This window comes from Suillus clintonianus, assembly GCF_016758775.1.
Source record: "Suillus clintonianus strain FC179 chromosome Unknown DEU56scaffold_1, whole genome shotgun sequence".
Classification (NCBI taxonomy): domain Eukaryota; kingdom Fungi; phylum Basidiomycota; class Agaricomycetes; order Boletales; family Suillaceae; genus Suillus; species Suillus clintonianus.
The window spans coordinates 168,297-194,942 of NW_024539225.1; the positions used below are offsets into that span (position 1 = coordinate 168,297).

At 48.8% G+C, this 26,646-nt stretch overlaps 10 protein-coding genes across 10 annotated transcripts; 3 read left to right on the forward strand and 7 right to left on the reverse strand.

Annotated features, from left to right (window-relative positions):
• Nucleotides 1–11: 11 nt before the first annotated feature.
• Nucleotides 12–2,121, reverse strand: DEU56DRAFT_867144 (uncharacterized protein; the record flags this gene model as incomplete). Its single annotated transcript, XM_041355406.1, has 8 exons — nucleotides 12–233; nucleotides 288–654; nucleotides 691–746; nucleotides 796–907; nucleotides 958–1,152; nucleotides 1,206–1,723; nucleotides 1,776–1,931; nucleotides 1,996–2,121. 8 exons carry the CDS (start codon nucleotides 2,119–2,121, stop codon nucleotides 12–14), a joined length of 1,752 nt encoding a protein of 583 aa, XP_041215472.1.
• Nucleotides 2,122–2,439: 318 nt separating this feature from the next.
• DEU56DRAFT_762788 (kinase-like domain-containing protein) lies at nucleotides 2,440–5,387 on the reverse strand. The gene is made up of 9 exons (XM_041350755.1): nucleotides 5,210–5,387; nucleotides 5,080–5,150; nucleotides 4,713–5,029; nucleotides 4,569–4,660; nucleotides 4,366–4,520; nucleotides 4,228–4,306; nucleotides 4,069–4,151; nucleotides 3,559–4,019; nucleotides 2,440–3,507 (listed from the first exon to the last, which is right to left on the reverse strand). Exons 1-9 carry the CDS (start codon nucleotides 5,303–5,305, stop codon nucleotides 2,612–2,614), a joined length of 2,250 nt encoding a protein of 749 aa, XP_041215473.1. The 5' UTR covers nucleotides 5,306–5,387; the 3' UTR covers nucleotides 2,440–2,611.
• Nucleotides 5,388–7,480: 2,093 nt separating this feature from the next.
• On the reverse strand, nucleotides 7,481–9,427 carry DEU56DRAFT_1729 (uncharacterized protein). The gene is made up of 3 exons (XM_041344901.1): nucleotides 8,872–9,427; nucleotides 8,570–8,823; nucleotides 7,481–8,519 (listed from the first exon to the last, which is right to left on the reverse strand). The coding sequence occupies exons 1-3, from the start codon at nucleotides 8,994–8,996 to the stop codon at nucleotides 7,642–7,644; spliced, it is 1,257 nt and encodes a 418-aa protein (XP_041215474.1). The 5' UTR covers nucleotides 8,997–9,427; the 3' UTR covers nucleotides 7,481–7,641.
• DEU56DRAFT_762803 (Alpha/Beta hydrolase protein) lies at nucleotides 9,040–11,048 on the reverse strand. The gene is made up of 4 exons (XM_041350756.1): nucleotides 10,737–11,048; nucleotides 10,346–10,681; nucleotides 10,090–10,296; nucleotides 9,040–10,043 (listed from the first exon to the last, which is right to left on the reverse strand). Exons 1-4 carry the CDS (start codon nucleotides 10,944–10,946, stop codon nucleotides 9,360–9,362), a joined length of 1,437 nt encoding a protein of 478 aa, XP_041215475.1. The 5' UTR covers nucleotides 10,947–11,048; the 3' UTR covers nucleotides 9,040–9,359.
• A 49-nt stretch (nucleotides 11,049–11,097) lies between these two features.
• DEU56DRAFT_1949 (uncharacterized protein) lies at nucleotides 11,098–12,616 on the forward strand. The gene is made up of 4 exons (XM_041345008.1): nucleotides 11,098–11,195; nucleotides 11,244–12,001; nucleotides 12,054–12,387; nucleotides 12,440–12,616. The coding sequence occupies exons 2-4, from the start codon at nucleotides 11,355–11,357 to the stop codon at nucleotides 12,575–12,577; spliced, it is 1,119 nt and encodes a 372-aa protein (XP_041215476.1). The 5' UTR covers nucleotides 11,098–11,195; nucleotides 11,244–11,354; the 3' UTR covers nucleotides 12,578–12,616.
• A 679-nt stretch (nucleotides 12,617–13,295) lies between these two features.
• DEU56DRAFT_975250 (armadillo-type protein) lies at nucleotides 13,296–16,215 on the reverse strand. Its single transcript, XM_041359578.1, has 12 exons — nucleotides 16,022–16,215; nucleotides 15,864–15,970; nucleotides 15,566–15,801; nucleotides 15,244–15,513; nucleotides 15,107–15,197; nucleotides 14,978–15,053; nucleotides 14,778–14,926; nucleotides 14,574–14,728; nucleotides 14,212–14,526; nucleotides 13,993–14,159; nucleotides 13,767–13,938; nucleotides 13,296–13,711 (listed from the first exon to the last, which is right to left on the reverse strand). Exons 1-12 carry the CDS (start codon nucleotides 16,129–16,131, stop codon nucleotides 13,343–13,345), a joined length of 2,217 nt encoding a protein of 738 aa, XP_041215477.1. The 5' UTR covers nucleotides 16,132–16,215; the 3' UTR covers nucleotides 13,296–13,342.
• A 68-nt stretch (nucleotides 16,216–16,283) lies between these two features.
• On the forward strand, nucleotides 16,284–19,246 carry DEU56DRAFT_2032 (outer membrane protein Iml2/Tetratricopeptide repeat protein 39). Its single transcript, XM_041345053.1, has 17 exons — nucleotides 16,284–16,565; nucleotides 16,620–16,792; nucleotides 16,842–16,871; nucleotides 16,922–16,936; nucleotides 16,985–17,005; nucleotides 17,057–17,307; nucleotides 17,358–17,406; nucleotides 17,453–17,554; nucleotides 17,604–17,702; nucleotides 17,758–17,803; nucleotides 17,850–17,954; nucleotides 18,014–18,105; nucleotides 18,163–18,191; nucleotides 18,245–18,370; nucleotides 18,427–18,510; nucleotides 18,565–18,576; nucleotides 18,627–19,246. Exons 1-17 carry the CDS (start codon nucleotides 16,389–16,391, stop codon nucleotides 19,151–19,153), a joined length of 1,938 nt encoding a protein of 645 aa, XP_041215478.1. The 5' UTR covers nucleotides 16,284–16,388; the 3' UTR covers nucleotides 19,154–19,246.
• On the reverse strand, nucleotides 19,137–20,308 carry DEU56DRAFT_762826 (dephospho-CoA kinase-domain-containing protein). The gene is given in 4 exon segments (XM_041350757.1): nucleotides 19,137–19,163; nucleotides 19,181–19,661; nucleotides 19,716–20,109; nucleotides 20,160–20,308. The coding sequence occupies 3 exon segments, from the start codon at nucleotides 20,164–20,166 to the stop codon at nucleotides 19,340–19,342; spliced, it is 723 nt and encodes a 240-aa protein (XP_041215479.1). The 5' UTR covers nucleotides 20,167–20,308; the 3' UTR covers nucleotides 19,137–19,163; nucleotides 19,181–19,339.
• A 29-nt stretch (nucleotides 20,309–20,337) lies between these two features.
• Nucleotides 20,338–21,349, reverse strand: DEU56DRAFT_2100 (uncharacterized protein). The gene is made up of 2 exons (XM_041345082.1): nucleotides 20,902–21,349; nucleotides 20,338–20,847 (listed from the first exon to the last, which is right to left on the reverse strand). Exons 1-2 carry the CDS (start codon nucleotides 21,171–21,173, stop codon nucleotides 20,517–20,519), a joined length of 603 nt encoding a protein of 200 aa, XP_041215480.1. The 5' UTR covers nucleotides 21,174–21,349; the 3' UTR covers nucleotides 20,338–20,516.
• Nucleotides 21,350–21,714: 365 nt separating this feature from the next.
• DEU56DRAFT_762833 (RmlC-like cupin domain-containing protein) lies at nucleotides 21,715–23,812 on the forward strand. Its single transcript, XM_041350758.1, has 14 exons — nucleotides 21,715–21,994; nucleotides 22,051–22,149; nucleotides 22,208–22,263; nucleotides 22,319–22,353; nucleotides 22,408–22,445; nucleotides 22,504–22,596; nucleotides 22,654–22,665; nucleotides 22,719–22,750; nucleotides 22,808–22,965; nucleotides 23,020–23,046; nucleotides 23,098–23,231; nucleotides 23,284–23,374; nucleotides 23,435–23,530; nucleotides 23,595–23,812. Exons 1-13 carry the CDS (start codon nucleotides 21,932–21,934, stop codon nucleotides 23,497–23,499), a joined length of 903 nt encoding a protein of 300 aa, XP_041215481.1. The 5' UTR covers nucleotides 21,715–21,931; the 3' UTR covers nucleotides 23,500–23,530; nucleotides 23,595–23,812.
• Nucleotides 23,813–26,646: the final 2,834 nt, after the last annotated feature.

The following is a 26,646-nucleotide window of genomic DNA, read 5'->3' on the forward strand; positions in this document are numbered from 1 at the left end:
GGGAGGCCAAACTAAAATTTGAATTCCTTGCCCTTCTTTGAATCTCGCTCGCGATCCATCTTTTGCTTCTTCTTCGCCATCTCCTTCGCCACCATGTCTGAGAAGTCTTCTTTCGATCCCGTCACGCCTGCAGAACCTCGTGAATGTTGCTCGTACTTTCGCCGTAGCTCATCTTCCGATATGCCTTCCAACTCGCCTGCATCAATAGAAATGTCGACACCATTCGCCTTACGCTGTAATAGTGATCAATATTCTTGTTAGAATATTGAATAAAATAATTGATATACCTTCGTTCCCCGCTCTTCCCCAAGCACAGGAAGGTTTTGCGGATTGGTGACTTGGCTGACGTCATACCCACGCTCACTACCCATGAGCCCACGCACGGAAGTTTGTTTCTCCGGTACCACCTGATACAACGACCGTGGTCCACTCTCCGAGGCGTCTGATGGATGTCTAGTTGATGTTTTCCGCAGCTCCAAGAAGTCGGGTGTTTCAAGTCCCCCGGCGACGGTAGAGACAACGCTGGCCATGCCGGACGGTGTTTCCATTCCGGAAGGTGTCTGAAGGCCGTCGACTGGTGCTCCTTCAGTAGTTTCTTCCTCGTCCTCCTCTTCCGATTCGTCTTCATCTTCCTCCTCTTCCTCTGCAGGTTCTCTCAGCATTTGTGACAATATGGATGAAAAAATGAACTTGCCTTCCTCTGGCTCTAGTTCTCCCCATGTATTCTTGTCAACTGGCTCACCAATCTGTGAAGAAGAGTGTAAGAAGGCATTTGACCCAAACTTCTTGACGTACGTTCGTATCAGTGACTTTCGGCAACACACCAAACACATCACCATATAGAGGGCGATTATACTCGTCCAATGGTGGCTTACCCCAGCCACCAGGATGGAAACCCCATTGAGCCCTTAAAATGTGATCAATGACCTCGAACTCGTCGACATGTGCTGCACTCACCCCTCGGGTATGGGTGAATTGAGACCAGGGATCCGTAAAGTCGGGTAGCTCGGAGGAGGACCAAACCTTTGCATGCTAATTAACCAAGGAGGAGGTGCGAGTGGCGGGATCGATAATGCTTCAACAAGCTCTGGTGACAAATCTCCTGGTCGTTTCTCTTTTAGCGACGTTTCAAACTCTTTCCCTTCATAGTACCTGGCAAGCAAGGGAATGAGTGAAAGTGAAATTGAAGACTCAAACGAATTTACATCTCGCCAAACCCAGTAACCACAGGCTTCGTTGCAAACTTGAAGAAGGCATCGTGCAGCTTTTGATAGTCGATGTCGACCTTGCCCATCTTTGGCTGCACCCGCTCACGAGTTTTGGCCTTTAACGACATGTTAGCCTCCTTCTCTTTGACTGCATCTCTCATTGTCGCGATACCCGTATCTGCTATATACGAAGGGAGCTGGAATGGTGGCTTTTCGATACCACGTTTCCCTTGCAGGTAATCTCGTTTTGCACTCCAGTGCGCAGGAACAGGAGCAGTATTGCGGTAACTCTTGAGATGGAGCAATAATCTTGGGTCAGCGGCTGAAGGATCCGTCCATTCGACTGCTTCGGGTTTCGCCACCAGTTGCTTGAGCTCTGCAATCGTCAAGCGCGCCATCTTGCGTTGTTTCTTTTTCGAAAGAGGTTTCTTCTCTTCTGCGTCTGAGCCAGCATCTGATTCCATATCATCGTCTGAGTAAATAACCTCCCCTTTTGTGGGTTCCGAATCCTTTGCCTAGTATCTTGCGTGAACCAAGACTGGAGGTGGCGGACACTATACGACGCACCTCTGCATAGTCCTGAGGAGCCTGGAAACGTGCAAAAATGTCGGAGAAGACCACAAGAGCCGGATCTTTGACATCCAGCTGCTCAATCACGTACTCAACATTGCCCCAAGGCCCATCCTCCTCTTGCTTCATCGTGTCAAAGTTCCCATTAAGTTCCTGCAGGCATAATTCGATGCTATAAATTCACCGTTTTGAATCCCAACTTAAATATGAAACGCACAGGTGTTGTCTGGGCGGCAAGGACTTTCTTTTCTTTTGCCTTTGCTCGCCGAAGCTGGTTTTTGGATTTAATGGCCTTTCCGTTGGCATTGGAGTTGGTAGCTATACCGTTGACTACTGCAGGCATATCGCGCGACTTCTTGAACGCACTTGGGAATGGAGGGAGCGAAAGGTCTTTCGAAAGCGTTTCAAAGCTTCGAACTTCAAGACTTGTCGTCAGAGGTTTGGGACGAAGACCACGAGTCGACAATTAGGTAAGAAGGGGGGTGTTATCATAGGTAATCAATTTATTTAAAACAGTGGGGGTCGCTGCGCACTTATCCAAATACCTTATTCAAAACATCGTACTCTTGTGTGATTGTCCCTCAGGCAGTGGCCAGCCGAGCCTGCAAGTTCTTCGTTGGTCATCGGTACTACCCATCGTTCAGAGGGGGCAGGATTAGGCAGGATTTCGATATTGCACTGTGCTTAAGCGAAATGATGATCGTGATCGTTATAATTTCGTCTTGGCTACCTATGCGACCCTCACCAACCAAAGGTTATCGTTATAATATCGTCAATATCGATGCAATACAACATAATAATTCAATCCATAGCAGCCCACAACACACCACATGTCATGACCGTGACAATACCTTCCGTGCATCCTCACTCGCCTTCCGAGCACCTGCAAGCGACGGCCGAGTGTCATGACCCATCATACCTGCGGTGCGAGCTTGCTTCCCCTGCTTGGCATTGTTCGCAGCTGCTACGACGCGCAAGAGGTTGCCAGTGCTTGAACGTTTTGTTGACCGAAATGTTGCAGGAACTATCGCTCGTTCAATGCGCTTGAGGAATGGACTCGGTAAATTTTCTTCATCAGAGAGATCATATTCCACCGGTGCGGGGGGTGCTGTCTTTGTGGTCATACAAGCATCTGTGGACTGTGTTCGTGAGGTTGTTGATTTCGAGGGTCGTGATGATGATGCGAATCCTGTAGGGTCGGATGCAGATGCCGGTAGAGTTGCAGTTCTCCGGAGAGGTGCGCGTCGAACAGATCCTCGGATGGACGGCTTGCGTAGACGTGTGGGGGGGACAGCATTCGGGTCTCTTGCTGACGAGGCTGAGGCAGTCATCTCGGGACTGGTTCGTTCTCGTTTCGACGGGGAAGGGGGCAAGTCGGCGTCGCCTTCCCCGTCTTCTGCATCGGTCTCACCCCCCTCGTCAAAGTCAAATATCTTGGCAAACTCGATATTCACTTTTGGTGATTTGACGAAAAGCTTAGTGAACTGAGCTGGAGTAGGTGTTGCTATAGGTTCGCCAGTGTCTGTCAAGATGACACCTTTCATCGCCGAAAAAGGTACGACAGGTTTCACGGCGCGGCTAACCGGCGTTTCGAGCGTATCGGTTGTGTTCATGAAGGAATAGTCCTGCGACCTCCGTTGGGCAGACCGGAGGCGACTATCTTGAGCCATCTGCGCGAGAGGTGCAAGGAGGTTTTTCACTTCCTCTAGGGGCGTCTTGTCTTTGCGACCTATAGTTGATGCAATCAGCAACTGGACAGTGTGCAAAACATAGTCTGAACCTTTAGCTTCGCTTGCAGCCTTCTCCTCCACTGCTTTCAACTTCACTTCTAAATCTTTCCTGGCTTCATCCAGCTTCCCCTGCTCTGCCTTAAGCTCTTCTTCCCTCCCTCGAACCCAATTCACCTTGTCCTCTAGTTCCTTCATCATCCCTGCCCGTATCTCCTGCTCTCTTGCCGTCCACCATGCAAATAGCTCCTGATCACGCTGGCGCACATGTTGTTCGAGCTCTTCCTCACGCAGCGCCATCACTTCCTCCATGCGTTTTCGCACATCACGCAGCCGTTGTTCTGAGTGGGCCTCTGCCTGTCCCAAGAGCTCGCGGAGTCGGACAATTTCATGGTCCTTTTCGGAGACAATGGATGCTAGCCGTGATTCCCGTTCTGCGAGGGCTGTCTCGCGGGCAGCGACTTCTCGCTCTTTCGTAACGACAGCTACTTTGTGTGATTTCACTGTAGTGAGCCTGTAAAAGCCATTTAGAATGATTCACGAGTCTTGCGATACAAACTGACATCTTTTCTGTCTCTGAAACCTTGAAAACGAGCTCTAAGCGCTCGTGTTGGAGAAGCTGAGCTGCCGAGGGCCTCATCGCGGGCTGCAAAGGGATGTTGTATAAGCTATACAACAGACAAGGACCGCGGTGTGCACCCCTCGTATGATATTATACTTACGTTTAGGTTCAACATTGCTTTGATGACACTTGACAACGCTTGGCTGTACCCTTTCGGCAAGGGAGGTATTCGGCCGTTCCTATACAGGCGGGAGTTCAGATTCTTCTGCCGTGCGAGAGGGAAGTCCACTATGCTGACCGTATAAATATACTCAACTCTGCATGAGTCTTAGCTTCATGGAATGGAGGCTTTAGCGCGCAAAGCTCGTATATGAGACAGCCCAGAGACCAGATATCCGACTTGGAATCGTAGGCCCGTTCTTGCATCAGCTCAGGAGACATATAATATGGTGTCTGGTCTCCTGAATTAAGTCATGAAAACGCCCCAGCCAGAAAGCTTACCCCAACGTATGTGTTTGCGAAGCTTGCTTGAGACAGCGCTTTTGACAAGCCGAAGTCACCAAGCTTCACGGTGTTTGATTGGTCCAGAAATACTGCAGGCGACAGGTTGGTTCGAGATAAGGACATGGTCTTTAAATGACATACCATTATCTGGCTTGAGGTCTCGATGTAATATCTGCGGCCGCCTTTCCTTGGCATCACCTTCGGAAATGCCACTACCTGTTCGTCCGTTACCACCAGGATGATGGCAATAATGAAGTGCAAGCAAAATTTGCATGAAGTAGTTCCAAATCGTGTCCTCTGGCACGGGTCGGTTGTGCTTTTGTGCCTGCTTGATGACAGTGGATAAGTCCCCTCCGCCACAGTACTCCATAAGAATATACAAGATGCCTGCATCTCGGTCGACATGACGGTCATGGTATCGTACAATGTGTTCGTTGTGCAGATCTTTCAAGATATTACTGAACAACAGTGAGTTACGGTAGCGGCAAAAATGAACTTGAACACCCACACTTCGGCAACGATTTGTTTCCTATCACGCTCGCTCATTCTCTCGAAGTTAAGCTCCTTTCTTGCAAGTATCTGCCAGTAAGAATGTTAAATCTGACCTAGTGATGTAAGGAGAGCACCTGCGGACTGACCTGACCATCCGACTTTCTTCTGACTTTACGAATGATTCCGAATGAACCATTGCCAATAATATCCAGAGGCTCGTACAGCTCGAGAAAGTTGCTCATGCTCGTTGTTGCACAAAGTGTGCGGTGAGGCAGTGGTGTGATGAAACAACTTTACAAGGTTCAGTCAAGATATAAATTTGCCAAAAGGCGCGAGTGGAAACTGCCAGTGCCACAAACCTTTGAACATGTCACGCGTATCGGTTATATTCATCATGTGACCGTGATTTCTGTCGTGTTCATGACTTTGACATTGACCATCACGCACATCAGCCTGGCGTATACCACTTGTGTGCATAATCATGCGCAGCAACGACGATTTGCGATACAAATTAACGTTGGACATACGGGAACAGTGGCTGTAAGTCGCGTATCCATGAATTCGATTGTGTGCTCGTTCAAGATAGTGACTTGTTCATGTCGAAGGTTAGGCTCCGAAGCTTACATTTACTTCTTGACTATCTAGCTCTCTATTCTTTGATCCTATCCTCCTCATAACATGGCTAGTGAATGTCTTTCCGCTATGATGCATACGTCTCCGTACAGGTTTCCCATCATCACCTCTCGATCACCTGCCGCGGCAACATACTGCGAGTGGAAACTCCATGCAGAAGGCCTTGTACTAACCAACATGATATTTGTTGCATCTTTTCCTTCCACCACGTTTTCGTCTAACTTGGCCCGTTTTCTATCCGGCTCACCACGCTCCCCTACGAAACGCACGATTTCGGGATTCCCCAACGTTTCCATCAAGTAGTGGACTTCGTCGTGGCTGGAAAGATCAACTATATGATTCGCCAAGAAACTGAATTCCGTCCATCCAACATTTCGATACAGGATACGGACAGACCACGGAATGGAAAGGGAGCTTAAAACGCATGCGATCATTGCATCTCTGCCTTTCAGGTGGCTGCCGACGTCGACTACAGACCTAGACGTAGGCATGTACTGATTTCGAAGGCCGAATGCCAGGTATCCGCCTCCAGGCAAAACACCTGAATCCAAAAGCAAGTCGGTGATACCAGCTGTCAGCGAGCTCACGTCGTATACACCCATCTCAAAGGTGGCGAGGGGAATGTCACTCTCGGTTGGAAAGTGCAGGCGATATGTAAGTATCACACAATGCCCTGACGTGACTTTTCTGACCGCAAAATGTACGTCGTCGTAGAACGCAACAAATGCCACAGACACCTGTGACGTCCTTGCGAACAGTTCCGCAAAATCAATGGTCCATTCGTGACGTCCCTGACGGAGGAGTAACGCTCCGCCTTCATTGTCCGTTGGGAATACAACTAAAACAGTTGCAAATCCTTTAGGGGTGGCCTTGTTTTCGCATGGACTGGCGGACTCCCTCCGACGAACGACTGCGGATGAAATGCCTGTAATGGTAAATTATGAGGCATTCCAGTTTTTTAGAATCCCTTGTCACGAACCAACAACATCACAGAACTCGTCGAGGCTGAGGGAAAACATTCGTGACTCGCCATAACTCTTGACGAGCTGATGTTCATAGAGACAGACATCCAACAGACTAGGTTGCCCAGCTGTGTCCTCTTTAGTTGCAGGGAGGACTGACGAAATATTTTCATGACACTCTGCGTCTGATATGCTAAGTTCAGACGTGTTTGTTTCAATGAAACATGGTAACTAACCATAAATCTTGAGGTGCTGGACAAGAAGTTGTAATGGTCGCTTGGCATTCCCGCCTTCGAGTAGTTCACTTCGAATGGCCTCAGTGAGACGATAATGCTCCGCGTCGAATGTAGTGGCGATTTCGACTGCGTTGAGCCGTGCTGGACTAGAGCGAGAGTCGTTCTCTGTCGGAGCCTGAGCACGACAATAGCGGGTCAAGCGGCGGAGCTCTTCGGATGTTGCAGACAGTAAGTTGATTTTTCTATTGGCAAACATTAACACGTTTGATCTTATGTAGTATGTGGATGTGCGAGTTATACCCTGCGTGATCGTCGACGCCCGTACTGTAAAACAAGGTGCATCTCGTTGGTATGATAGGGAGCGTTCCACAGCAGTACGGTGGTCTGGGCTTCATGGAAGCTCGAACGTTGTTCAACTTCCCCATGGTGGCCCCCTCTTATTTCAAGGACTCCCATTTTAACATATTGTAACACGAAGAGAAGACACGGTGAGTCAGCCTTTCAACGTAATTTTCTTACAATAAGAAGCGCACTACATGATCTGACTCGTTCCTCGATCATATCTCCATCGACGTAAAGTTTTGGAGGGGCGCAAGAACTTGAAGCTTCAGAAGCTTCTAGTACCCGGAGGCTCGGAGCGCGCCCTTCAGTGAGTCAGTGATCGGAAGCACGTTCCCCCTTTGACAGTGATGAGAAAGCTGCTTTTGCGCACATCAGACTCAAAGCGGAACTGAGTTAGATCTTATACTAATACAGGATCTTCGCAGGGACCTCCGCAACTAGGCAAATGTCGCCATACAGGCTGCCCATCAATGCCCCCTTCCCGAACGCAAGATAGTGAGAATGCACGTTTGTGACGGAAGGCACCTCTGTCACTTGGATGATGTCGACAACATCTTCCGAGTATTTGGAGTAGTCCGCAGCCCGCTTCTGGTCGTCATTCCCAAATTCATCAACAAACCGAACGAATTCAGCTCCTGGACCCAATTTTTCACCGGCGCCCGGGTAACTCCACACGATGTCTTGCTGGGGAATATCCGGTATGAATTTATGGAGCACGAAGGTCTGCTCCGAATGAGGTCCTCTGTCTCTGTATAGAACACGAAGAGACCATGGCAGAGGAAGCCTATTCAGGACGCGCGCAATGATCGCATCCGATCCCTTTAAGCATGACCTAAGTGTGTCCACTCTCATCTCTGGCGATACCGGATACTGATGGCGAAGCCCGAACCCGAGATAACCGCCGTGAGGCATAACCTTGGGATCATCCACGAATTCAGCAAGGGCGGTTTTCAAGGACAGTTCAAAAGGGCCAGGTGCGGAGATAGTAGCTGATGGACTGCCCCCGCCAGGCGCGAAGTAGAGTTTGTAACTCAGCGTCAGGCGGTGACCAGATACGATTAAGCCAATCTCACGTTCGACCTCATTGAAGTACGCTGCATAACCAACAAGAGGGATCTGTGCTTCTGACAGCATCGTTGCAAAGTCAACACGCCACACTCTTTCGTTGTTGCGTAGACTGCATATCCCTCCGGTATGCGGAGCCGGGAATACGACGTCAAGGAAACCGAATATCTTGTCGCTGTTCGTGGCGTTCTTGTGTGGTCCGACAAAACTGCCCGCACCTAATCACAACGAAAGTTAGTTTCAATTAGTACCATATGTGATCACTGACCATGTATATTCAATTCATACAATTCAAATCTGATGTCCCTCCCAACGGTCATGCCCTCCAATAACGATTGGCCCACAGCATCAACTAGTCCAGTGTTTTCCAAGCTAAATTGAGTGGCAAATGCGGCAGCGTCTAACCTGCCGACCCTGAGTTTCTTGGGAACTTCTCCAGGGTCATGACCATATGCTGCAAATTGACAAGCTTCATGCAGTGACTCAAGCTGGTCCTGCGTAGGGAACAGCAAATCAATTTTTCTGAGTGGTTTTCAGTTTGTTGCCACAGGTCAATAATGTGTGGCATACCGTGCACCACTCGTTGCTGTGCTGTAAAAGAGCGTAGATTGCTTGACGGCAATTTCGCAAGTTCCACTGCAGTACGGGGGACGAACATCTAGCGTTGCGCGGATGTGGGCCAGACCAGCAGACATGGTAGGACGAAGCCACGCGACTGCAACGATAGACAACTCAGAATCCCTATTAAGTATATTATCTTACACTCATCGCATCAGAATCGAAAGGTCTGTGTCGAAGGAAGCTGCAAATCCGAGCGCCTGAGGTAAAATGCAGACCACTAGTACTACATAGTACATCACGATCACGTACTTGAATATTCCCTGACTCTCACGTCTATAATGATGCCACATGAGTCAGTCCCTATCCTCTCAACACGTTTTCTTGAAGTCTAATATATAATTGCCTTTGCGCAATACAAGCACGTGAAGAGATGCGGAGTTTGAGATCGAGATCTAGCGGATGGGTTGCTTTCTGATCTTGACGCTGCGGAAAGTGAGTCAATTCCTGTATTCTGAACAGCTAACAAAGCGGTCCAGAACGTCCAATAAACGCTTGCGTCGATCCTTCGTATCGAAGACGGTAGCGTGATCCAAGTCAGGATCGAAGAGCACTTCTAATCTATCCGTGGCCCAATATTCCGAAGGGGTTGGTTCCTCTGTCAGGTATTTTCTGACTTGCTCCGAGTTCACGATTTGATCTTTTCCGCTCAGCCATACAGCGACCGGTCTTCCCACTAGCTCTTCTTTCCACAGTACGTTTTCAGACCAAAAGAAGTGCCGCGACAAGGTCCGCGAGATATCCGGGTCCCTGGACGCGAAATACCAGAGTTGTAACTCGTTAGCAGAACGAGCTTGTCGGTAGACAAAATTATGAGCGACATCAGGAAGATGAAGAAGAAATGGTATCGGGTCAACGAAAAGTATTGCTGCAACGCGATGAGACAAATGGGAGTGGAGCATCTGCGCAGTGATGACTGTCCCATAAGAGTGAGACAAAACTACGACACGATCGAGTCCGAGTTCATCCAGAATCTGGGATATGGCGGTGCAGGTGGCTGTGCTTGAGAGTGGAGGGGAGGTGATATGCATGCTGATGGAAAGGATTTCAATTGCCAAGATTCCAACATCTGGATGCAGAGCGATGAGCTCCTTGAATAAAGGCGCATATGGGTATAAGCCTATCTGCGGAAATATTAGATTCATTCGTATTAATTGCTCAAGAGCTCACTCCAATGCCGTGTATAAAGAGGACAGGCAGCTTCGTACTTGATCGATGAGGATGATACCAGTATGGCAGGTTGACTACCGACGATCTTCGCGAGATGACACAACATGGGCGCATTGGAAATGACGCCATCCAGTCGCCGTCAGCATAGTGGTGGAATCCCAGGTACCAAAGCCTGAATGATGAAAGAACATCCACCAAACCCACGACCTGAATGGAGTAGGTTGTCGAGACTAATAATGTTCTGATGATTACTTACCAAATACCAGATTAATGGACGGTGCAGCATCGACACACCGTCGATGGTGGGTCGCATGCATCGAGCCCCATTGTTATATCCAGGGGCTAACTTTCGATCAATGATAGCTTCTACCATTGAGAGATATTCCTCTAGTTCTTCCTCCCATTCCACTAGACAGGTGTCTCTTGTTGCAGAGAACAAAGCCCAGAGGAGCCAGTCTACAACATTGTCCCGCTTAAACTCTGACGAGAAAAACCATCCGGAGAGGTAATCCGAAGTTGCCAAATAGCTCGAACATCGTTCAAATAGAATCCGCCGATATTCGCGGGTGTAAATGGTGGGATGCACTGCAGGCTAAAAGGGGCAGCTTGAGACGTCATGCATGACAGGGATACAGACAAATCCTTGCCTTCTGTAACAACCGCCGTCTAGGCAGGTAGACCAATATATAAAACAATATCTCCAAGAAAGCGTACCCTCCCAATGAAGTTTGCCATCTGGTAGCTGGTTGAGCAACCACGAGGTATGCAACGTACAGAAAGCTAATTGGTGCCACCAGACGAAGAAGCCCTATGCTGGTGAGTATAAAGACATATTCAGGCAGACTTGTGCCAATCATTTGCGCTGGCTAAAGAAAGTCTCGGGGACTTGGAGTATTGGAAGAAACAGGTCCTTTGGTGATGACGGTCTAGGGGGAAGGAAGGTCCTTTGGTGAGGAATCTGAGAATGGTCTAGGGGAAGGAACTTCCATTAAGTATTTTGTTCTCACGGTTGCACTCATCAGCGGCTGTCGCCGAAAAGTTTCCTTTGCCTTCCACCATCATCCAACGGCGACGTCGACGAAATGGCAAAGAAAAAGAATAAGCAGGTACGTGTGCAGCTTCTTTTTATACACACTGCTTAAAGAGGTTTTTAGATCATCCGCCCATGGTGCTGGTACTGTGAAAGGGAGTTTGAAGATGAGAAAGGTAACTTCTTCTAACACGTCTAGAAGATGGAACCTCATTAACATGAACCTTTAGTCCTCATGCAGCACCAAAAGGCCAAACATTTCAAATGCAACATGTGCCCCCGTCGGTTGAACACTGCTGGCGGTTTGGCCGTACATATCCAACAAGTACATAAACTAGAACCAGAAAAGTGCCTCACAGTCCATTCACATTCAGTTCGTTTTGTTGACTTTGTTTTGTTCAGCCTTCCACGAATCGAGAACGCTATGCCAGGACGTGACGGGTATGAAGTGGAGATTTTCGGAATGGAGGGCATTCCTGCACCTGATGTTGCAGACTATAAGCGCCGCAAGGAAATCGAGCTTGGTCTAGCTGCAGGTTCTATATCTCAGCCTCAGCCCAAGAGACCTAAGATCGAAAAGAGGCCTTTATCGGAGGACGAGCTCAAGGCTCAACTAGAAGCCCATAAGGCCTTGATGGGTGGTAGCAGTGATAATCCCCCCGCTCTGCCTGCAGCTGACAGTAGTGCCGGCGCGGTATATGGCGCTCCTCCGCAGGCATATGCTGCCCCTCCTACTCAATCTCCCGGCATTCCACCGCCAGGCATGCCTCCTCCTTCTGGTATGGTACCAGGTGCGCCTCCATTTTTCCCGGGCGGGCCTCCCCCTGCCGGCGCTTTACCACCATTTCCGCCATTCCCTGGCATGCCCGGTTTCCTTCCAGGGTAAATTGAGTTTTTTTTTACGCAATAAACCTTTTGCTGATATGTTATATAGGCATCCCCCTCCTGGCTTCCCGATGCCTCCTCCTGGTTTCATGCCCCCACCGGGCATGCTTCCCCCAGGTGCGCCACCTTTTCCTCCCGGAAGTGTTCGGCCACCATTCCCTCCGCCTCCTTCGTTTGTGCCCACTGGTTCAGCATCACCGTTCCCACCAGTTACGCCAGGATTTGGACCTGGCGCTCCGGCGCCATCGGCTGTGGCTGTAGGGCCACCCCCTGCAGCAGCAGCGCCCCCTCCTTTAACCTTGCCAAACCCGGCCTTTGAACAGAGATACGCGCCTTTCAAGAAACCGACAGAACTCAAATATGCAGACCCGAACTTTTCCCCTGTAAGTTGATGTAACTTTTCCTCACCTGTACAACTAATGAGGGGTATAATAGGAAGAGAAACGGGCTTACACTAAAAAATATTATGTTGCTCGAGACTCGACGAATATGCTGCCATTTGGCGTTGACTCTTCTTTTGCGGCTGAAGAGACGAGAGGGAAGAAAAGGGCCCGAGCAGAGGACTTCCTCTAGTGGTCAGGACTATACTTTGCGTTATGCTTGTTCCAATGACATCGAGGCAGATCGTCTTCTCGACAGAGGGTTGTTTGTCACAGCGCAGACAGCCAATGAAAGAAGGCTATTTGATGGAGACTTACCAGTCCGTCCCATCCATCCACTTCTTTCCGCTCATAGATTTTTGGCACTCATCACCTCCTTATACTCATGTTACACTGCACAGCGCGATGTTTGCTGCGATTTCTTCCATCAAGCCATGCGGTGCGGACTTCTTTTCCTTGAGTTTCTATATCGACAGAACGTATTTTACTGTGTATTACGGTCGGTCTTTTTCTCTTCTGTTATAATATTCTTGTTGCGCAAACGGTATGTCTATCGAAGGTTGGTTTCACAGTGTGAATGGTATTCCGTACAAACATAATCAATTGACCCCACAAGGTGTCGATGGTGCTAGCACGCGTACCATGAGGCATAAAACTTTGACAGTCTGATCCAAGCTGAAGCACTGTTCTCGAGTATACTGTTAGTTACTGCGCTGTAAACTGCAGCTATGCACTTGCTGACTGGGCGAATCACAGGTTGCCTGAAGACTGGCTTGACGCCTCAAGTTATCCGCATGTCTGCGTAACGTAAGAACGGTACATTCCCCCCTCCTCATCCAATTGTTGGACATGACTTACCGTGCAATTTCGAAATGAGCAGGAACAGTCAAGTACCTGGCGTGTTGCAGGAAATGTAGATAACACGCCAAAAGCTATGTCATTGTAAACTACATGTCTGCTACATTAAATCTCCAATATTACCATGATCTAAGAGATCCAAGACCAACCGCGCCAACTTCGCCGCCTCCTTGTCATCATCCACGTGTATCCGATGGTGACGTCCCCCAGGGCTCATGCTTACGCTGACACCTGCCGTCCAGTCGCACATGTGCCGCAATGTTGAGGTGATCCCTGCTTCGGCGAGCTCGTCCTTCCGACGGATGTTAGACTGTACGAGGGAGAGGATGCATGATATCAGGGGACAACGGGTGTCGGATTTGGCGTCGGTCATACAATCGTGCATGGCGTGGATGATGTGTGCGTGCGCGAAGATAAAGTCCTGTTCTTCTCGCGAGCCATTTGCGATGTTCGCCAAAAAGCAGGCTGTCTGTTTACCTGCTATGTTAGCGAAGATTGCTAAGCGGGTTCGAGTTGAGAATTACATGACGGGTCACATCCTCGTTGGGGGATTCCAGGCCAGAAGTAATACAGTTGGCGAGAGTCTCGCTATCGATAGATTCAAATACGTAGTCCACTCCCTTTTCGTCTTCTGCAAGGTTTTGCAGAATACTCATGGCTTGTTCTTGAATTTCAGGATGGGAATCATTGCACAGTCTGTGGGACAGACGTCAAAATGGCTGATCAGTAGCAGAGGGGTTGGAAACGGACGCTACCAGCCGGGGCCAGCCTAGATGTGTTATTACTGTCTGTCTTGTGCTTGGGTCGCTTTTCCGAAGGGTATTCCTGATTGCCCACAAAGCACCGACCCTCATGTTGATGTCGTCAGAAGCAAAAAGTTGCATCAATCGCGGAAGAAGCCCTTGGTCCAATAGTTTCTGAAGAGCGAATCGCTCGGCGGTAGGTCTTTGGAAAAGATGTTGGACGCACCGGCCTTAGCGGTGAGAAATCATTCACCAAGTTGCAAATAGTATTCAAAGCCGCAAATATCACTCTTGGGTCCTCGTCTTCCTTCTTAAAGATCGCAAAGAGCTCCATTCCAATTTTGCTGTCCACAATATTTGTGCGGATCATAGCCACCGCGCGACTAAGTGCACGCAGGCACGTGCATGCTGCGTGGCGGATGGCAACGTTCTTGTGTGATAAGGAGGCTTGTACGGTGGGGATGAGCTGGAGGTCATCTGCAACTTCCCGGCGAATGTTATTGTCAAATAGCGAGATCGCTGCGATTACGGTCAACGTCGCCTGTAATGAAAGTAGGTAAACGCGTCCTATGAAAAGATGACACTCACTTCTCTGAGGGCAAGAGTGCTCTCAGGCTCATCTTCTTCCCATTCCGACGTCCTTTCGAGTGGAGTGATGTACTTTGCCAATAGAACTACCTTTTCCAATGTTCCGCGTTCATAAACTTCTCGACACAAATCCTTATCGTCTTTTACCAAATGATCTAATGTGCAATCAGATGAATGCTCGAGGCAAGAGTGATGTTCTCCTACAAAGAGTGTAGCATGTTTTAATCTTGTTCTGTGGAGTTTCAGACGACGAAGAGATCACCCGGTTAACCACATGGATAACGTTCAGAGCGGCTGAGTAATCTATTGATCCTGGATGGTGGCTTGCAGCGGCTCGAAGAACATGAGCAGCGCTGAACATGGTCAACATTGAAGCCAGAGTCTGATCAAACTAAAGCACGTACCACAGAGATGCAGCAAGCTGCACATCGGTCGATCTACTTTTCATCAAATTTAATATGATGTTGAAGGGGGTGTCAACTCATGCCGGAAATCAAAGTTGGTTCTAATCAAATACTTAGAATCGCGCTTACCTGCGTCAGGCCAGGGCCTTGTGAGTGTGGTTGCAACCACAGTATTTTCCATTGCTAAGGATGATATTGCACCAAGCGCGGCTTCTTGTAACTGTGAGACATCAGACCCGCTTGCTTCTGGTAAATGATGGATTGACCTTTATGTCCTTCTTTTGAAGGAAGTTGACCAGAAGCCGGACCACCCATCCACCTTGTCTAGCTAATGAACTGGAATTTACCAATTCTTTCTTTTCCCAGCCGCGTCTGCCCTTGATCTCTTTGGAGCGTTCAGCAGGAGGTAGCCATTCTATGACAACATTCCGGTGAGCTTCAGAGCGAACAGTTGTACCGATAAGTTGTGCAATAGCGATGTTTGTTTGGGATGAAGGATCTGCCAGGAGGGGAAGAAATATATTTAGGCAATCAAACTTCAATCCTATAAGCAAACCACGCCTCGACTGAAGAAGGAAATGGAATCACCTCGAAGAGATAACTCAATGCGACTTTGGCTTCACTCCGCAAATCGGGGCTCCATGTTCGAAGACCAAGTTGGGATGGACCAACGACTTCAGCAATGGCTGCGGACAACACTCGTAAACCCCGCGCTAATGCAGACTTCAGCTGCACAGCATCATGGGGTTTCAGATTTGACAGCGCAAGGAGAAACGCATGAAGAGCATTTGCGCGAATCAAGCTAACTAGAGCGACCTCTGAACCTGGAATGAATTGCCAATTTGCCATTGGTCTTTGAACAAGGATTTATCATATGAGCACATACCATAGGAAATAGACGCGATTACATGGGCGGATTCGATGCGAATATCGTCATGAGACCCTTGCGTATCAGCATAGGACGTTGGAGGTTGCTTGAGACAGTTGACAAGCCTAACCCGACGAGTATCAGCTCTGCGTCATGCATAAGGTGGCGTCACGTACAAATGAATGAGCGCTGTATCCTGAGCAAGGGCAAGTTTGGCGGCGGGATTGCCGATGACTGAATTTTTCAATGTCTTGAGGGTGCTAATGGTGATAGTTCGCACCGTCATCCGTTTAGACTGCGCCAATGCAGTATGAGCAACTAACGGTGATACTGAATCAAAACCAACTTATAAAGCTGCTTGACCGTTGCCAATCGGAGGTACTGAGTAATCTTCGTAATAAGTCACTTCCCCACACGAGCCCGGCTTCCGACTGACGCGTTCATTTGGCCTGCCGATGCGGTGCCATTACTGAAGTACTGACCAGTGACATCGCGTTCCTGTGTTGCACAAACTTTGGACTCAAACCACGCCATTCACTTTCCATGGCGCCGTCCACCCTTTCAGCTGAGGATTTGCTACGATCAGCCACGCAAGGATTTGATCACCTCTTTGCAAATGATATCGATGCAGCCCAGAAAGTGTTTGAATCCGAGGACGCTCCTTTTCACTTGTTAGGACTTGGCGTCGTTGCATTCTTGCAAGCAGCCCTTGGTATGGAGGTTGGTTGATCACTTATATGCATCTTTAGACACATGAACAGGTTTTTTTTGCAGACAGGTCTAATGGACGAAGCTACTCGCTGCCTTACAGCATCGGAAGCAGGCGCTAAGAAGCAAGCACGAGCGGCAAAATCATTACCCTCTAACCATCGATTCGACGCTGGAATGGAGTGGGAAGTCATGCATGCTGATGCTGTCGTTCTGCTTGGCTTGACTCATGCGCTGAGGTATGTTTGTCCCTTCTAAGACATGCTCACCTCTTATATTCGGTTACAGCGAGTCATACCGTGGCTACTTGCAATGTTTGTGAGTCCTGTTTCATATCCGTGTTCCGCTTGTAGCTAACGCTGTCACAGATATGAACTTAACAGGCGAGTTTTGGAATTGAGACATGCTATGTATGACTGATGTCGGAATAGTGCCCACTCCAAATTTAATAAGTGCGTTATCATAAGCCATTCATGCACCATACATGTTCATAGAGTCACCAGACTTTTCAAGACTGTTTACCCGAATGGTCTCCAGTCCTACGCAACTCCAGCGACAACCCCTCTGCCATCGCGTAGAGGCTCTGCTGGAAGCCTGCGTTCTTCAGTAATACAATCCAACCCAACTACGGTGCCTAAGTCAGGTTTCTTCGGCAGGTGGTTCGCTCCATCGACTTCAGTCGCCGCCCCAGGGACAATCACAAATCCGCCAAGCGGGCCTGTCGAGGAACTCGTATTGTCGGGAACCGCGTTTGGTACATTTTTTCACACCTCTTCGTTATCATATTAAATCCAAGATTGCCAGGATATGGGTTGTTCAACCTGGTGCTTTCTCTCCTACCTGCAAAGATTAGGTGTGTTGCCAGCTGTGCGAGCAACATCCCCTTGACGTTGCTTCAGAAATGTGGTCGGCTTTTTTGGCTTCAATCACGATCGCATGCTAGCTCTACAGGCCCTCGCCGTTTCTGCCGCAAGGAGTGATATTCATTCCGTGTTTGCTGGGTACGCCCCGCGGTAATCCATGATGCTCGTTGTATTGATGAGGTCAAAGGTTGGTTCTAATGACTTACCACGGAGTCGTTCTTCTTCTTTCTGGGTACCAGGCCGACGAGGCGCACATTATAAAGCAGTACAAGGCGATTGTATCAAGGTCAGTAGTTCTCTTGTTCAGTTCATTCCGTGTAACTGAGGCGCCACGAATCCAGAGTAGATGGTCGATACCCTGATGGTTCCTTGTGGATCCTGAATAAGGTTTGTTTTATCCAATGTAGATCCTTTCATTCTCATCCGCTGCCAGGCAAAGATACAGCGCATGACACACGATACCGAAGGCGCGATCGAGACCTTGAAGGATGGCTTGAAGCCTGAGAGGAAAAAGTCTTTTCCCCAGGCTGACACATTGGTATGTATCTTGATTGTAACGGTTATTTTCCAGTTTCTAATTCACGTTTTCATCTTCAGCTCACATTTGAGTTAGCCTGGACGCTCCTTTCGCATCGTCGTTACGAAGAAACTGCAAAGCAATTTTTGGACATCACTAGATTGAATAGCTGGTTCTCTATATTTTCCTTCTTCATGTACCTTTGAACTAACTTGTCAGCTCCCAGGAGTCACGCGACGTACTACTTTATTGCGGCTGGTGCGACGATTCTTACATCATTCAAAGCATACTGTTTACCTTTGCCTTACTAGGCTGCTACTTCTCGTTGGAACATTACGATAGAGCTCAAGAGCTTTTGGACAAAATTCCCGGCCAGCTCGACAAACGGAAGCTTTCGGGTAGAGAGATGCCCACAGAAACCTTCATTAAGAAAAAATGTTCGTCGTCCTCTGTACCAATTCTTTGACATTCAATGAACCTCACGTTGTAATAGTGGCTTTCTACAAGAGAAAGCAAGCTCGCCTCGGAGGAGATCAGAATCGATTTGTAGAGGCTATTAAGATCAGTCCCGCAGAAGGTTCGTTTCACGGCATGTTTCTTGTATGTTTTCTTACTATTTTGTTTACCACAGAGATTGCCATTTGTGCGTATTCAAACCAACGGCTTCGGCAACAAACATTGACATGATCTTAGTCTGGAATACCCACGCACGTATTGAGAGCTCCGTCGCCATAGCGCATATCCAAGAGTGGTCCTCGCTGACCCCAGCTATCACTGACATCGAGAGCAAGTATCTGGTGAAACCAGTTCCGACGACCGCAATAGATGACCTCGATACTGTTGACGAGCTTGCCATACGCTCGCTGCTCCTCGGCATCGTCCACCGCACTCTTACCGAGTATGCGCCTGCGCGCGCATTCCTCCTCGATGCCTCAAAGAAATCCCCTGATGTCGAGATCAGCTCATGGGTCGGGGGCGTCTCTGCCTTCGAACTCGCCGTGCTCGATTTGAAAGAGGCAGATATGAAGGCTGCGGACATGAAGCAGGATGAAGCGATGACGATGTGGGAAGGCGTGCTCACGGGGGCCAGCGAGAAACTAGATCAAGCATATGCGCTGTCCACAAAGCAGACGGACCTGTCCTCGAGGCTTGATAGCCGAATTGTCATGCTCCGGGATGAGATTGCTGACAAGCGCCAATTGCTGGGACTTCCTGCATGATATAGTATCAAAATGGGGACTTGATTTGGCACTCCTGGGCAGGATAATTGCAGGACCTGTTGTACCATACGCATACACCATTATTTTATGATACGCATTTCGCACTCTGCATTAGTGTCTATGCATCGTGACATATGTAGCATAGCACAAGCGGATAAGAGATCATGAGCCTTCAAGCTTCAGGGTCTAGCTTCCTTCGAGTGGCCTCCGACTCCGTCGTCGCGATCGTTTCATAGATCCCCACCCCAACGTCCACAGCGCCGAAATCAAAGCATACGGGGGGAAAAGCCAACTAAGCCTCCATGACCATCCAACTTTCCGTTCTAACTTCAGAAGACACAAACGAACTTGCTCTTCAAGATCCTGCAAGGTGCCAGAATTATCAACGACGATGTCGGCATACTGCACTTTCTGCGCTATTGGAAGCTGCGAATTCAGGCGCGCTGAAGCGTCTTCGCGGGACGAATTGTCGCGCGCCATGAGCCTCTGCAGTTGAATGTCTGCTGAGCTGTGGTGGGTAATAACTGTGGATGAGAACTAAAGGTATCAAGGATAAACGTACCAGTACACCACGATGACCTTCCCCATCCATTTCCACAGCCCTCCTTCTATTAAAAGAGGGACGTCCACAACGCACAATTTCTCTCCTCTCAACCAGCACCAAAACACATTCCAAAGAATGGCACGCGAGACAGCAGGATGAATGATAGAATTCAACTTCTTCCGCTTCGCTTCGCTGGTGAAGATGATAGCACCGAGTTTCTTTCTGTCGAGGGTGCCATCTTGGAGCAACACCTCAGAGCCGAAGTATGCGACGATTTGAGCGAGCCCTTTGGTTCCAGGTTGCACAACTTCTCGTGCAAGGACGTCCGCGTCGATGACTGGAATTTGTCGGGACTTGAGTAGGTTGGACACAGTGGATTTGCCCGTTGCGATGCCCCCAGTGAGACCGACAACTGGGATTCATTCAGGAATCAGCGGGGACATTAGTATAGAGTCCAAATACCCAACATTGCAGATTCCTTTGATTTCAAGATGACCGCTCTTGAACTAAGGCTGAAGCGTGCCTATGCTCCGCCACGTGACGTTGAATTCTGGACAGACTCTCAGTGAGACTGAGTGAGTCATTAAGATCTCAAGCTTGCCTTACAGCTCGACTTGTCAAGTGCTCATTAGCACCGACTGGATTGTATAATAAACATATTTCACTAATTCTTTTGGCATTACGACAACTGGCAGAATCACCGCTCCCATATCATGGCATCAGTGCAGCTATCACTGAGTCACTGACTTCTGCAGCCGATCGGTATCTAGGAGGTACCCTGCTTCGCGAAAACGTTCTTGAGAGTCAACCGCACGATTTCTAATGACAGATCATCATATTACAGGAGATCATCAAAGCAAGAAGAGGTTTGCGCCGAACAATCAGTGCTTCCAGCTGTAGACTCCAAACTTTGAAATTCGAGGATATCGGGGGCACGAAGCGCGCTGACCGGCCATCACCGTAGTTTTGGTCTGCTTCGCGATTTTGAAGTGACAGCTGAAGGCTCCAACAGAATTCTAGAAGGCCACGAGTAAAGCTCGAAGGCGGCCATTGTTGTAAGTCATCGACAAATATAAAATTCACGGTGCGACTCTCCACAGCACGACACAACTCAAATATATCGGAAGGACGGGTAGTAGACCACACCTTCCTGAACATCTCAAGAGTCCATCAAAAGCGATCAAACGGCCATCAAGGAACGAACCTTGAAATGATTTGTCTAAGACCTGGTTTGGGTGCCAGGTCCTGGACATCATTGGTCTGTCTCAAAAGAAGTGCAGATGAGCTAGTAGCATGCTTACGATAATTATCAGTCAAAGCGAAGTTGTACACGTGTCTCGACTCCACAAATTGCATCACATTTCCAAGCATGAAGCCACACAGAATGTCTATACGCCGAGGAATCAAAATCAGGTTGAGCCTCATCTGTGTTCTCGCGGATGACAGCAGGGGACAACCGGGCCGTACGCTGGACATAATCGAATTAAATAGTCAATTTCGGCCCTCAGCGGGCGTTAGAATGAGTCAATGGGCCTATACCATAGAAAATCGGCAGACTCGAAAATGTCCTGGGATTCCGCTGAGACGTTTGTCTCCAAAAGAATTGCTATGACCAGTAATTACGACAGCGTGTCATGTTATACAACACTGCGAATTGTTGCTTACCCTGCCGAGTTGGTGACTCTCGAAGGTACCTGACATTGGGGTACAACCTGAAGATGGTGTGATTTTTGTCGCAGAGCAGCTGACTCGTTCGCAGGATCAACGTTCCACTGGTCATTGAGCCAGATGTGTCTTTAAGGTGACCCCCTACATCAGAGACTGGTGTCTAAAAGGGCGATGGGAATAGGTGAAACAGACATATAATCTTCCAGGTTGGGATAGACGATGGGTGAAAACAGGTGAGAACTCTGAACCATGCCAAGCAAGCTGTGGACATGCGTGGGTATTTTGTTCCCAATGAGAGCAAAACATTATTCAGCACCTCCGACGCGGTGAGCACAATCTCCCCGCAATGGTGAAGACCACCAGCAAAATGAAATTGTTTCTAAGCTGAGCGCTGTGGGCTGATCGAGCTCCTTTACCAAGCGAGTGAACGAGGGCATATAAATTCGCCCCCCATCCGACATCTTTTCTATCTGATATTCTGATTTGATCCACTGTCGCCCATCATAGTAAACCTCGCCAACTTATTCATTCTGTCTCTTTTCCCAGTACTCAAGCTCTCACCTAAGATGGCTTTGAACATAACTTCTCGGAATGTTGTGAAGAGGGTGCTAGCTGTTGAGACACCTGAGGTGCGTACACCCTATCAATTATCGATCTCGGACAAAGCTTCATATCCAACCGATAGGGCGCCGGAGCACGCGTGCGACGGTCGATCGGAAGCGCGAGCTTGCGCAATTTGACACCTTTCTTGTTGCTAGATCACTTCCATGTCTCTGAAGGTGCTGTAAGTCAACTTCCTGTGTGGGCGCAAAACAGGTCATATAATGCATTCGTTCATACAGGGCTTCCCCGATCATCCCCATCGTGGTCAGGCAACCGTAACGTATATGCTGGAAGGGTAAGCAATTTCTGCTTCGGGCATATGCTGCGGGCGTAATCTGATGTTTTGTAAGATCAAGTCGCCATGAGGATTCCGCAGGCCATGCTGGTATGCCTATTTCTACTGATTTATCGCTGATGCATGTAACATACAACTTAACAGGGACCATTGAGACGGGCGGTGTCCAATGGATGTGTGCCGTTAGTAAACATCACTTATTATGTATGCGCAGTCAAGCTCACCTGCCGCGTCGTGCAGGGAAAGGGAATTATCCACGCGGAGATGCCCGTGCATGGAAAGAACGTGCCTGAGCCTCGAGGATTACAGCTTTGGGTGGACCTACCGAAGGACGTAAGTTCCGTGTGCTTACGCCACTGCATGACCATATGATTGACGAACGTTCTACAGGTCAAGATGACGGTAAGTCTAGCAGGGCGTTTAGAATGTGGTCTTGGTCTTCACATTTGAAATAGGAACCGTCCTATCAAGAACTAGGCCCTGAGTCGTATGTTGATCGTATATGTACTTTCAGAGTTCTTTCTCTGACGCTTGGTTTTCCCAGAATTCCGGTTGCGTATCCTGAAGGCAAAGATGGCAACATCAGCATCAAAGTCATTAGTGGAAAGAGCCATGGCGTTGAGTCACCCGTGCGACCACTTGGCGGGTGCTGGTACTTCCACGTGTCAATGAAGAACGGCGCAACTATGTTCCAGGACATTCGTACGTATTTTTGATACTCCACTGCAGTTTATTGATACTCACCCCTACCGACAGCTGCCGGTTGGACAGCGTTCATCTACGGTATGTTGGCTGAATACCTTGGCTCTATAAGGGATTGACCTCTCTCCTTAGTGTTGCAAGGTGCAGTGAGCGTTGGTGAAAGCGGTCCTGCCAATGGCGCTTTCCACACCCTCGTTCTTTCTAACGAGGACGGTGAGACTGGTGTGCGAATAACCGCTGCAACCGACGACACTCAGTTTGCATTGGTATGTACGCTGTTTTGATCGAGGATCTTTCCTGAATTGTTTTTTGGAAAAGATCGCCGGGGAGCCTCTCGATCAGACTGTTTTCCAGTATGGTCCCTTCGTCATGACGAACCAGGAGGAAATTCAGAAGACACTGATGGACTGTGAGTGGTCCGTTGGATTATTTGACAAGGTGCTCAAAGAATGTCTATATCGATATCCAGATCGAACAGGTCGTAATGGATTTGAGAAAGCGCATACATGGAAGAGCAAGATTGGGAACATGTGAGAACTATTGTACGCTTAATGCTGTACCAAGAGTAAGTTCCTTTGTCATAATGTTTCGTGATCCAATGTTGACGCGCGTTGGTGCGCTTCTCAAAGGCTTCTTGGGAATGAATAATATTTGGTCCGATTGCGGCGTTAGCACTATATAGCTACCACTCTTCATGATATTGATTTAGTATTTTTTCCGACCATTTAAATGCGGGTGAAGAAGGTTCGCGGAACTTTGAGAGTACGTGGGTAGACTCTACCATAGACTACGTGTAGAAAATTGTAGCAAATCCAGGAGCATTACCAATTCTTTTCGTGGAAAGTGAGCCAAATCCATAGACCATTCATAGACAATCACCTGGACCTCACATATTATATAAATGGCGGTCAAGATAGTTTCTTGAAATCTCGCTAAGTTCGCCAAGGTTCTGAAAATTCGCTTGAAATTGTTCTGCTGGAAGTTGACATCAACTGTTGGTGCTGATCAGACCAGACCATCAAAGCCTCCAGAATAGATTCCATGAAGTTTGCACTGAATTCGAATCAACGGGCACAGGCATCGTGCCCGTCGATTCGGAGACAAGCATTAATCTACATTGTGAGTCTTCTGCTCACCATCTTAAATTTTTTAATAAATTCGCAGGAAAATATGACAAGGAGTTTCCATGGTACAACCAACTCTATACCATCTGGGGTTCCTATCCCGCATTCACCGCCAAAACTTTGTCATCGAAGCCAGGGGTTGATCACGCAGGTGACCTCTTTGGTCTCACGCGCCCCTCGGGGGGCTCCATTGGTCCCACTGCTTCCTCCAGCGCTGGCTTATACAATATTGATCACGCCTCCTCTGCCCAAGGTGGTGAGGAAGACAGCCTTCATGGCTCCCCCATGCGGCTCGAGTCTACGCCCATCCCCACTCATCCTCAAGCCAGCGGTGCCGCTGGGTCCTCAATGGGATTCTCCCCTCACAGCGCTCCCAAAATGGGTGCCAGCAGCGCCCAACAGTGGGGCTTTGGCTACCCCGGTGCTGCTGCCTCCCCTCAATATAATTTCGGTCCCTCTGCTCCTGGTGGTAGCCTCTCACAATGGAACTATGCACCTCCACCCCCAAGCACTCGCACCGACAGTTCCGCCGGCTCCCCCATATTCAATTACCCACCCCTTCCTACCGGTGCTGAATCTCATGGCGGCGGCGGCTCTTATGCTCCCACCGCTCCATCCTTTGGTGGTGTTACGACTTGGATAGTTCTTGCGTAACTAATCCAATAAAGGAGTTCTTTGTGTTACAACGTTCAGTTCAGACACTTGAGGGGCTCTCCCTCTAAGTGAAGTTCGAGTATAGACTAGTCTCTATAAGAGCTAGATCGGAATCAAGTATCTTCCTCAGAAGATGATCAAGTATCAGAGAGAACCAAGTAGATTCAAGTTAGGGAATACAAGCGTGACTACTGCGGTATTTATAATGGACAAAGGAGGCACGGACCAGGCCGACTATGGAAGTGAAAGGAGTCAAGAAGAACATCATGGAACTATCTGGAATGTTCATGCAGTGCATGTTGATAAGCAGTCAAAGATAACAAGAATAGACGGAAGTATCTAGAATGTTCATGCAGTGCATGTTGATAAGCAGTCAGAGATAACAGGAATAGATCGGAGAAGCATGATGATGAGAAAAATGATGGGGCCGCTGTAACAGGTGGCCCTTACTCTCCCACCACCCAATCCTTCAACAGTGGCCCTTACTCCCCTGCCGCTCCATCCTTCAGCGACGGTTTCAGCTACCATGGTCGCAACGACAACAATCCCCTTGCAGAGGAGATGGAGGACCTTTGTATGGATGGCATAGATGAAGATGATGCTCATGGCAATACAATTAGCCTCAACAGCCCACCGAGACCAAGGACGACTGGCAAGGGCAAGAAGCGCTAGGACCCTCCATCCCCTTCATCCCCCCATCCCCCCATCCCCCCCATCCCCATCCCCTCCTGCTACATTTGCAATGCTGCAGAAAACCCGCACCTCTGCCCAGGATGATCACTCCACGTTCAAGTACCACGCTGGCCAGGTGATGATGCGGGAAAAGAGCAAAGGGGGGGGGGGGGGCTCTGTGGCATCATCAAGGTCACGTACCTCGTCGGCACACTCCAAGCCAACTTCCTCCTCCCAATCCTCCTCCCCCACTGCGCAAACATCTCTCTCAACTAAACTGGGAAGTGCAGTCTCGAAACGCCTCAGGACGGAGGTCCGTGAGCAAGTGGATTTGATCAACGACGATCTGGAAAGTATGCATTCGGAGAAACCATCCCTTTATCAGCTCAAGAATGAGCGGCTGATGGTGAAACTAAACGCTAGTTGACAGGAGAAGGAGCACAACTTACTGCATGAGGAGCGTGCTAATGAGTGCGCAGATGCCACCATGGTCCACCAGCACTTCAAGGAGCACAAAGAGACTGAAATCCGCCTGTGGGAGGTGGACACTGCTGCTCTTGCCTTAGAGGCAGACGTGCTCCGCCTCCAGATTGAGTGGGCAAAACTCAACAACAAACCAGCGTGACCCTCGCTCTTGTATCACCGCTCTCGCATCACCACTTCGTTCTTGCATCATCGCTCATATCACCGCTCTTGTATCACCACTTCGTGCTTGCGTTGTCGTTGTCGTTGTTCTCTCGTGTCATTGCTCTCTCGCATTGTTGCTCTCTCACATTGTTCCCTTTCGCGCTGTTTCCCTTTCGCATTCTCACATCTTGGACTCATTTCTTGAATGTTGTTGGTCTTGTCGTGCTCATATCCTTTCCCGCACGAAGTCATGAGTATATCACTGGTTTGATTGTCACCTCTTGCAGCTGTAGTAGTACATTTGTTTAGCTATAAACAATACAATGTTCCTGTGCTCGTTTGCTCAATTTTCCCGCCAGTGTGCTTCTGAATGGGGGCTATCAAACAGCTGATCCATCAGCCTTGCCCTGTAAGCTTGACCTGTTGTGCCCTCATAAGACCTATCTCCCACTACTTCATCACCATCTGGACCTTCATCTTCATGGTGCACAGTGTTGTGCCCCTTGCGAATGGCCCATATGAGTGTGGATTTCTTGCGAAGCTCTTCGAAGCGAATGATCATATTATGAAGGATCAGACAACACCTAACCCAATGCAAAGTGAT

Coding starts and splice junctions, on each gene's coding strand:
- DEU56DRAFT_762788 (XM_041350755.1), bottom strand. CDS start 5,305: ATGAGCAACTTTCTCGAGCTGTACGAGCCTCTGGATATTATTGGCAAT. Junction 4,661..4,712: donor AGACCTCAAGCCAGATAATG/GTATGTCATTTA, acceptor TGTCGCCTGCAG/TATTTCTGGACCAATCAAAC. Junction 4,020..4,068: donor GTTTCAGAGACAGAAAAGAT/GTCAGTTTGTAT, acceptor TGGCTTTTACAG/GCTCACTACAGTGAAATCAC.
- DEU56DRAFT_2032 (XM_041345053.1), top strand. CDS start 16,389: ATGGCGCCGTCCACCCTTTCAGCTGAGGATTTGCTACGATCAGCCACG. Junction 17,555..17,603: donor ATTCATTCCGTGTTTGCTGG/GTACGCCCCGCG, acceptor ATGAGGTCAAAG/GTTGGTTCTAATGACTTACC. Junction 17,804..17,849: donor CCTTGTGGATCCTGAATAAG/GTTTGTTTTATC, acceptor ATCCGCTGCCAG/GCAAAGATACAGCGCATGAC.
- DEU56DRAFT_1949 (XM_041345008.1), top strand. CDS start 11,355: ATGCAGCACCAAAAGGCCAAACATTTCAAATGCAACATGTGCCCCCGT. Junction 12,002..12,053: donor ATGCCCGGTTTCCTTCCAGG/GTAAATTGAGTT, acceptor TATGTTATATAG/GCATCCCCCTCCTGGCTTCC. Junction 12,388..12,439: donor CAGACCCGAACTTTTCCCCT/GTAAGTTGATGT, acceptor GGGGTATAATAG/GAAGAGAAACGGGCTTACAC.
- DEU56DRAFT_975250 (XM_041359578.1), bottom strand. CDS start 16,131: ATGACGGTGCGAACTATCACCATTAGCACCCTCAAGACATTGAAAAAT. Junction 15,802..15,863: donor AATCGCGTCTATTTCCTATG/GTATGTGCTCAT, acceptor AATTCATTCCAG/GTTCAGAGGTCGCTCTAGTT. Junction 13,939..13,992: donor GGCTGGCCCCGGCTGGTAGC/GTCCGTTTCCAA, acceptor TCTGTCCCACAG/ACTGTGCAATGATTCCCATC.
- DEU56DRAFT_2100 (XM_041345082.1), bottom strand. CDS start 21,173: ATGTCCAGCGTACGGCCCGGTTGTCCCCTGCTGTCATCCGCGAGAACA. Junction 20,848..20,901: donor CTTAGACAAATCATTTCAAG/GTTCGTTCCTTG, acceptor TGAGATGTTCAG/GAAGGTGTGGTCTACTACCC.
- DEU56DRAFT_762826 (XM_041350757.1), bottom strand. Junction 19,662..19,715: donor AAGGTCATCGTGGTGTACTG/GTACGTTTATCC, acceptor TACCCACCACAG/CTCAGCAGACATTCAACTGC.
- DEU56DRAFT_762803 (XM_041350756.1), bottom strand. CDS start 10,946: ATGATTGGCACAAGTCTGCCTGAATATGTCTTTATACTCACCAGCATA. Junction 10,682..10,736: donor GACGGCGGTTGTTACAGAAG/GCAAGGATTTGT, acceptor TGCCCCTTTTAG/CCTGCAGTGCATCCCACCAT. Junction 10,044..10,089: donor TCTTTATACACGGCATTGGA/GTGAGCTCTTGA, acceptor ATATTTCCGCAG/ATAGGCTTATACCCATATGC.
- DEU56DRAFT_762833 (XM_041350758.1), top strand. CDS start 21,932: ATGGCTTTGAACATAACTTCTCGGAATGTTGTGAAGAGGGTGCTAGCT. Junction 22,966..23,019: donor AACTATGTTCCAGGACATTC/GTACGTATTTTT, acceptor CCCTACCGACAG/CTGCCGGTTGGACAGCGTTC. Junction 23,047..23,097: donor TTGGACAGCGTTCATCTACG/GTATGTTGGCTG, acceptor CTCTCTCCTTAG/TGTTGCAAGGTGCAGTGAGC.
- DEU56DRAFT_1729 (XM_041344901.1), bottom strand. CDS start 8,996: ATGTCTGCTGGTCTGGCCCACATCCGCGCAACGCTAGATGTTCGTCCC. Junction 8,824..8,871: donor ACAGCAACGAGTGGTGCACG/GTATGCCACACA, acceptor AAAACCACTCAG/AAAAATTGATTTGCTGTTCC. Junction 8,520..8,569: donor GTATGAATTGAATATACATG/GTCAGTGATCAC, acceptor CGTTGTGATTAG/GTGCGGGCAGTTTTGTCGGA.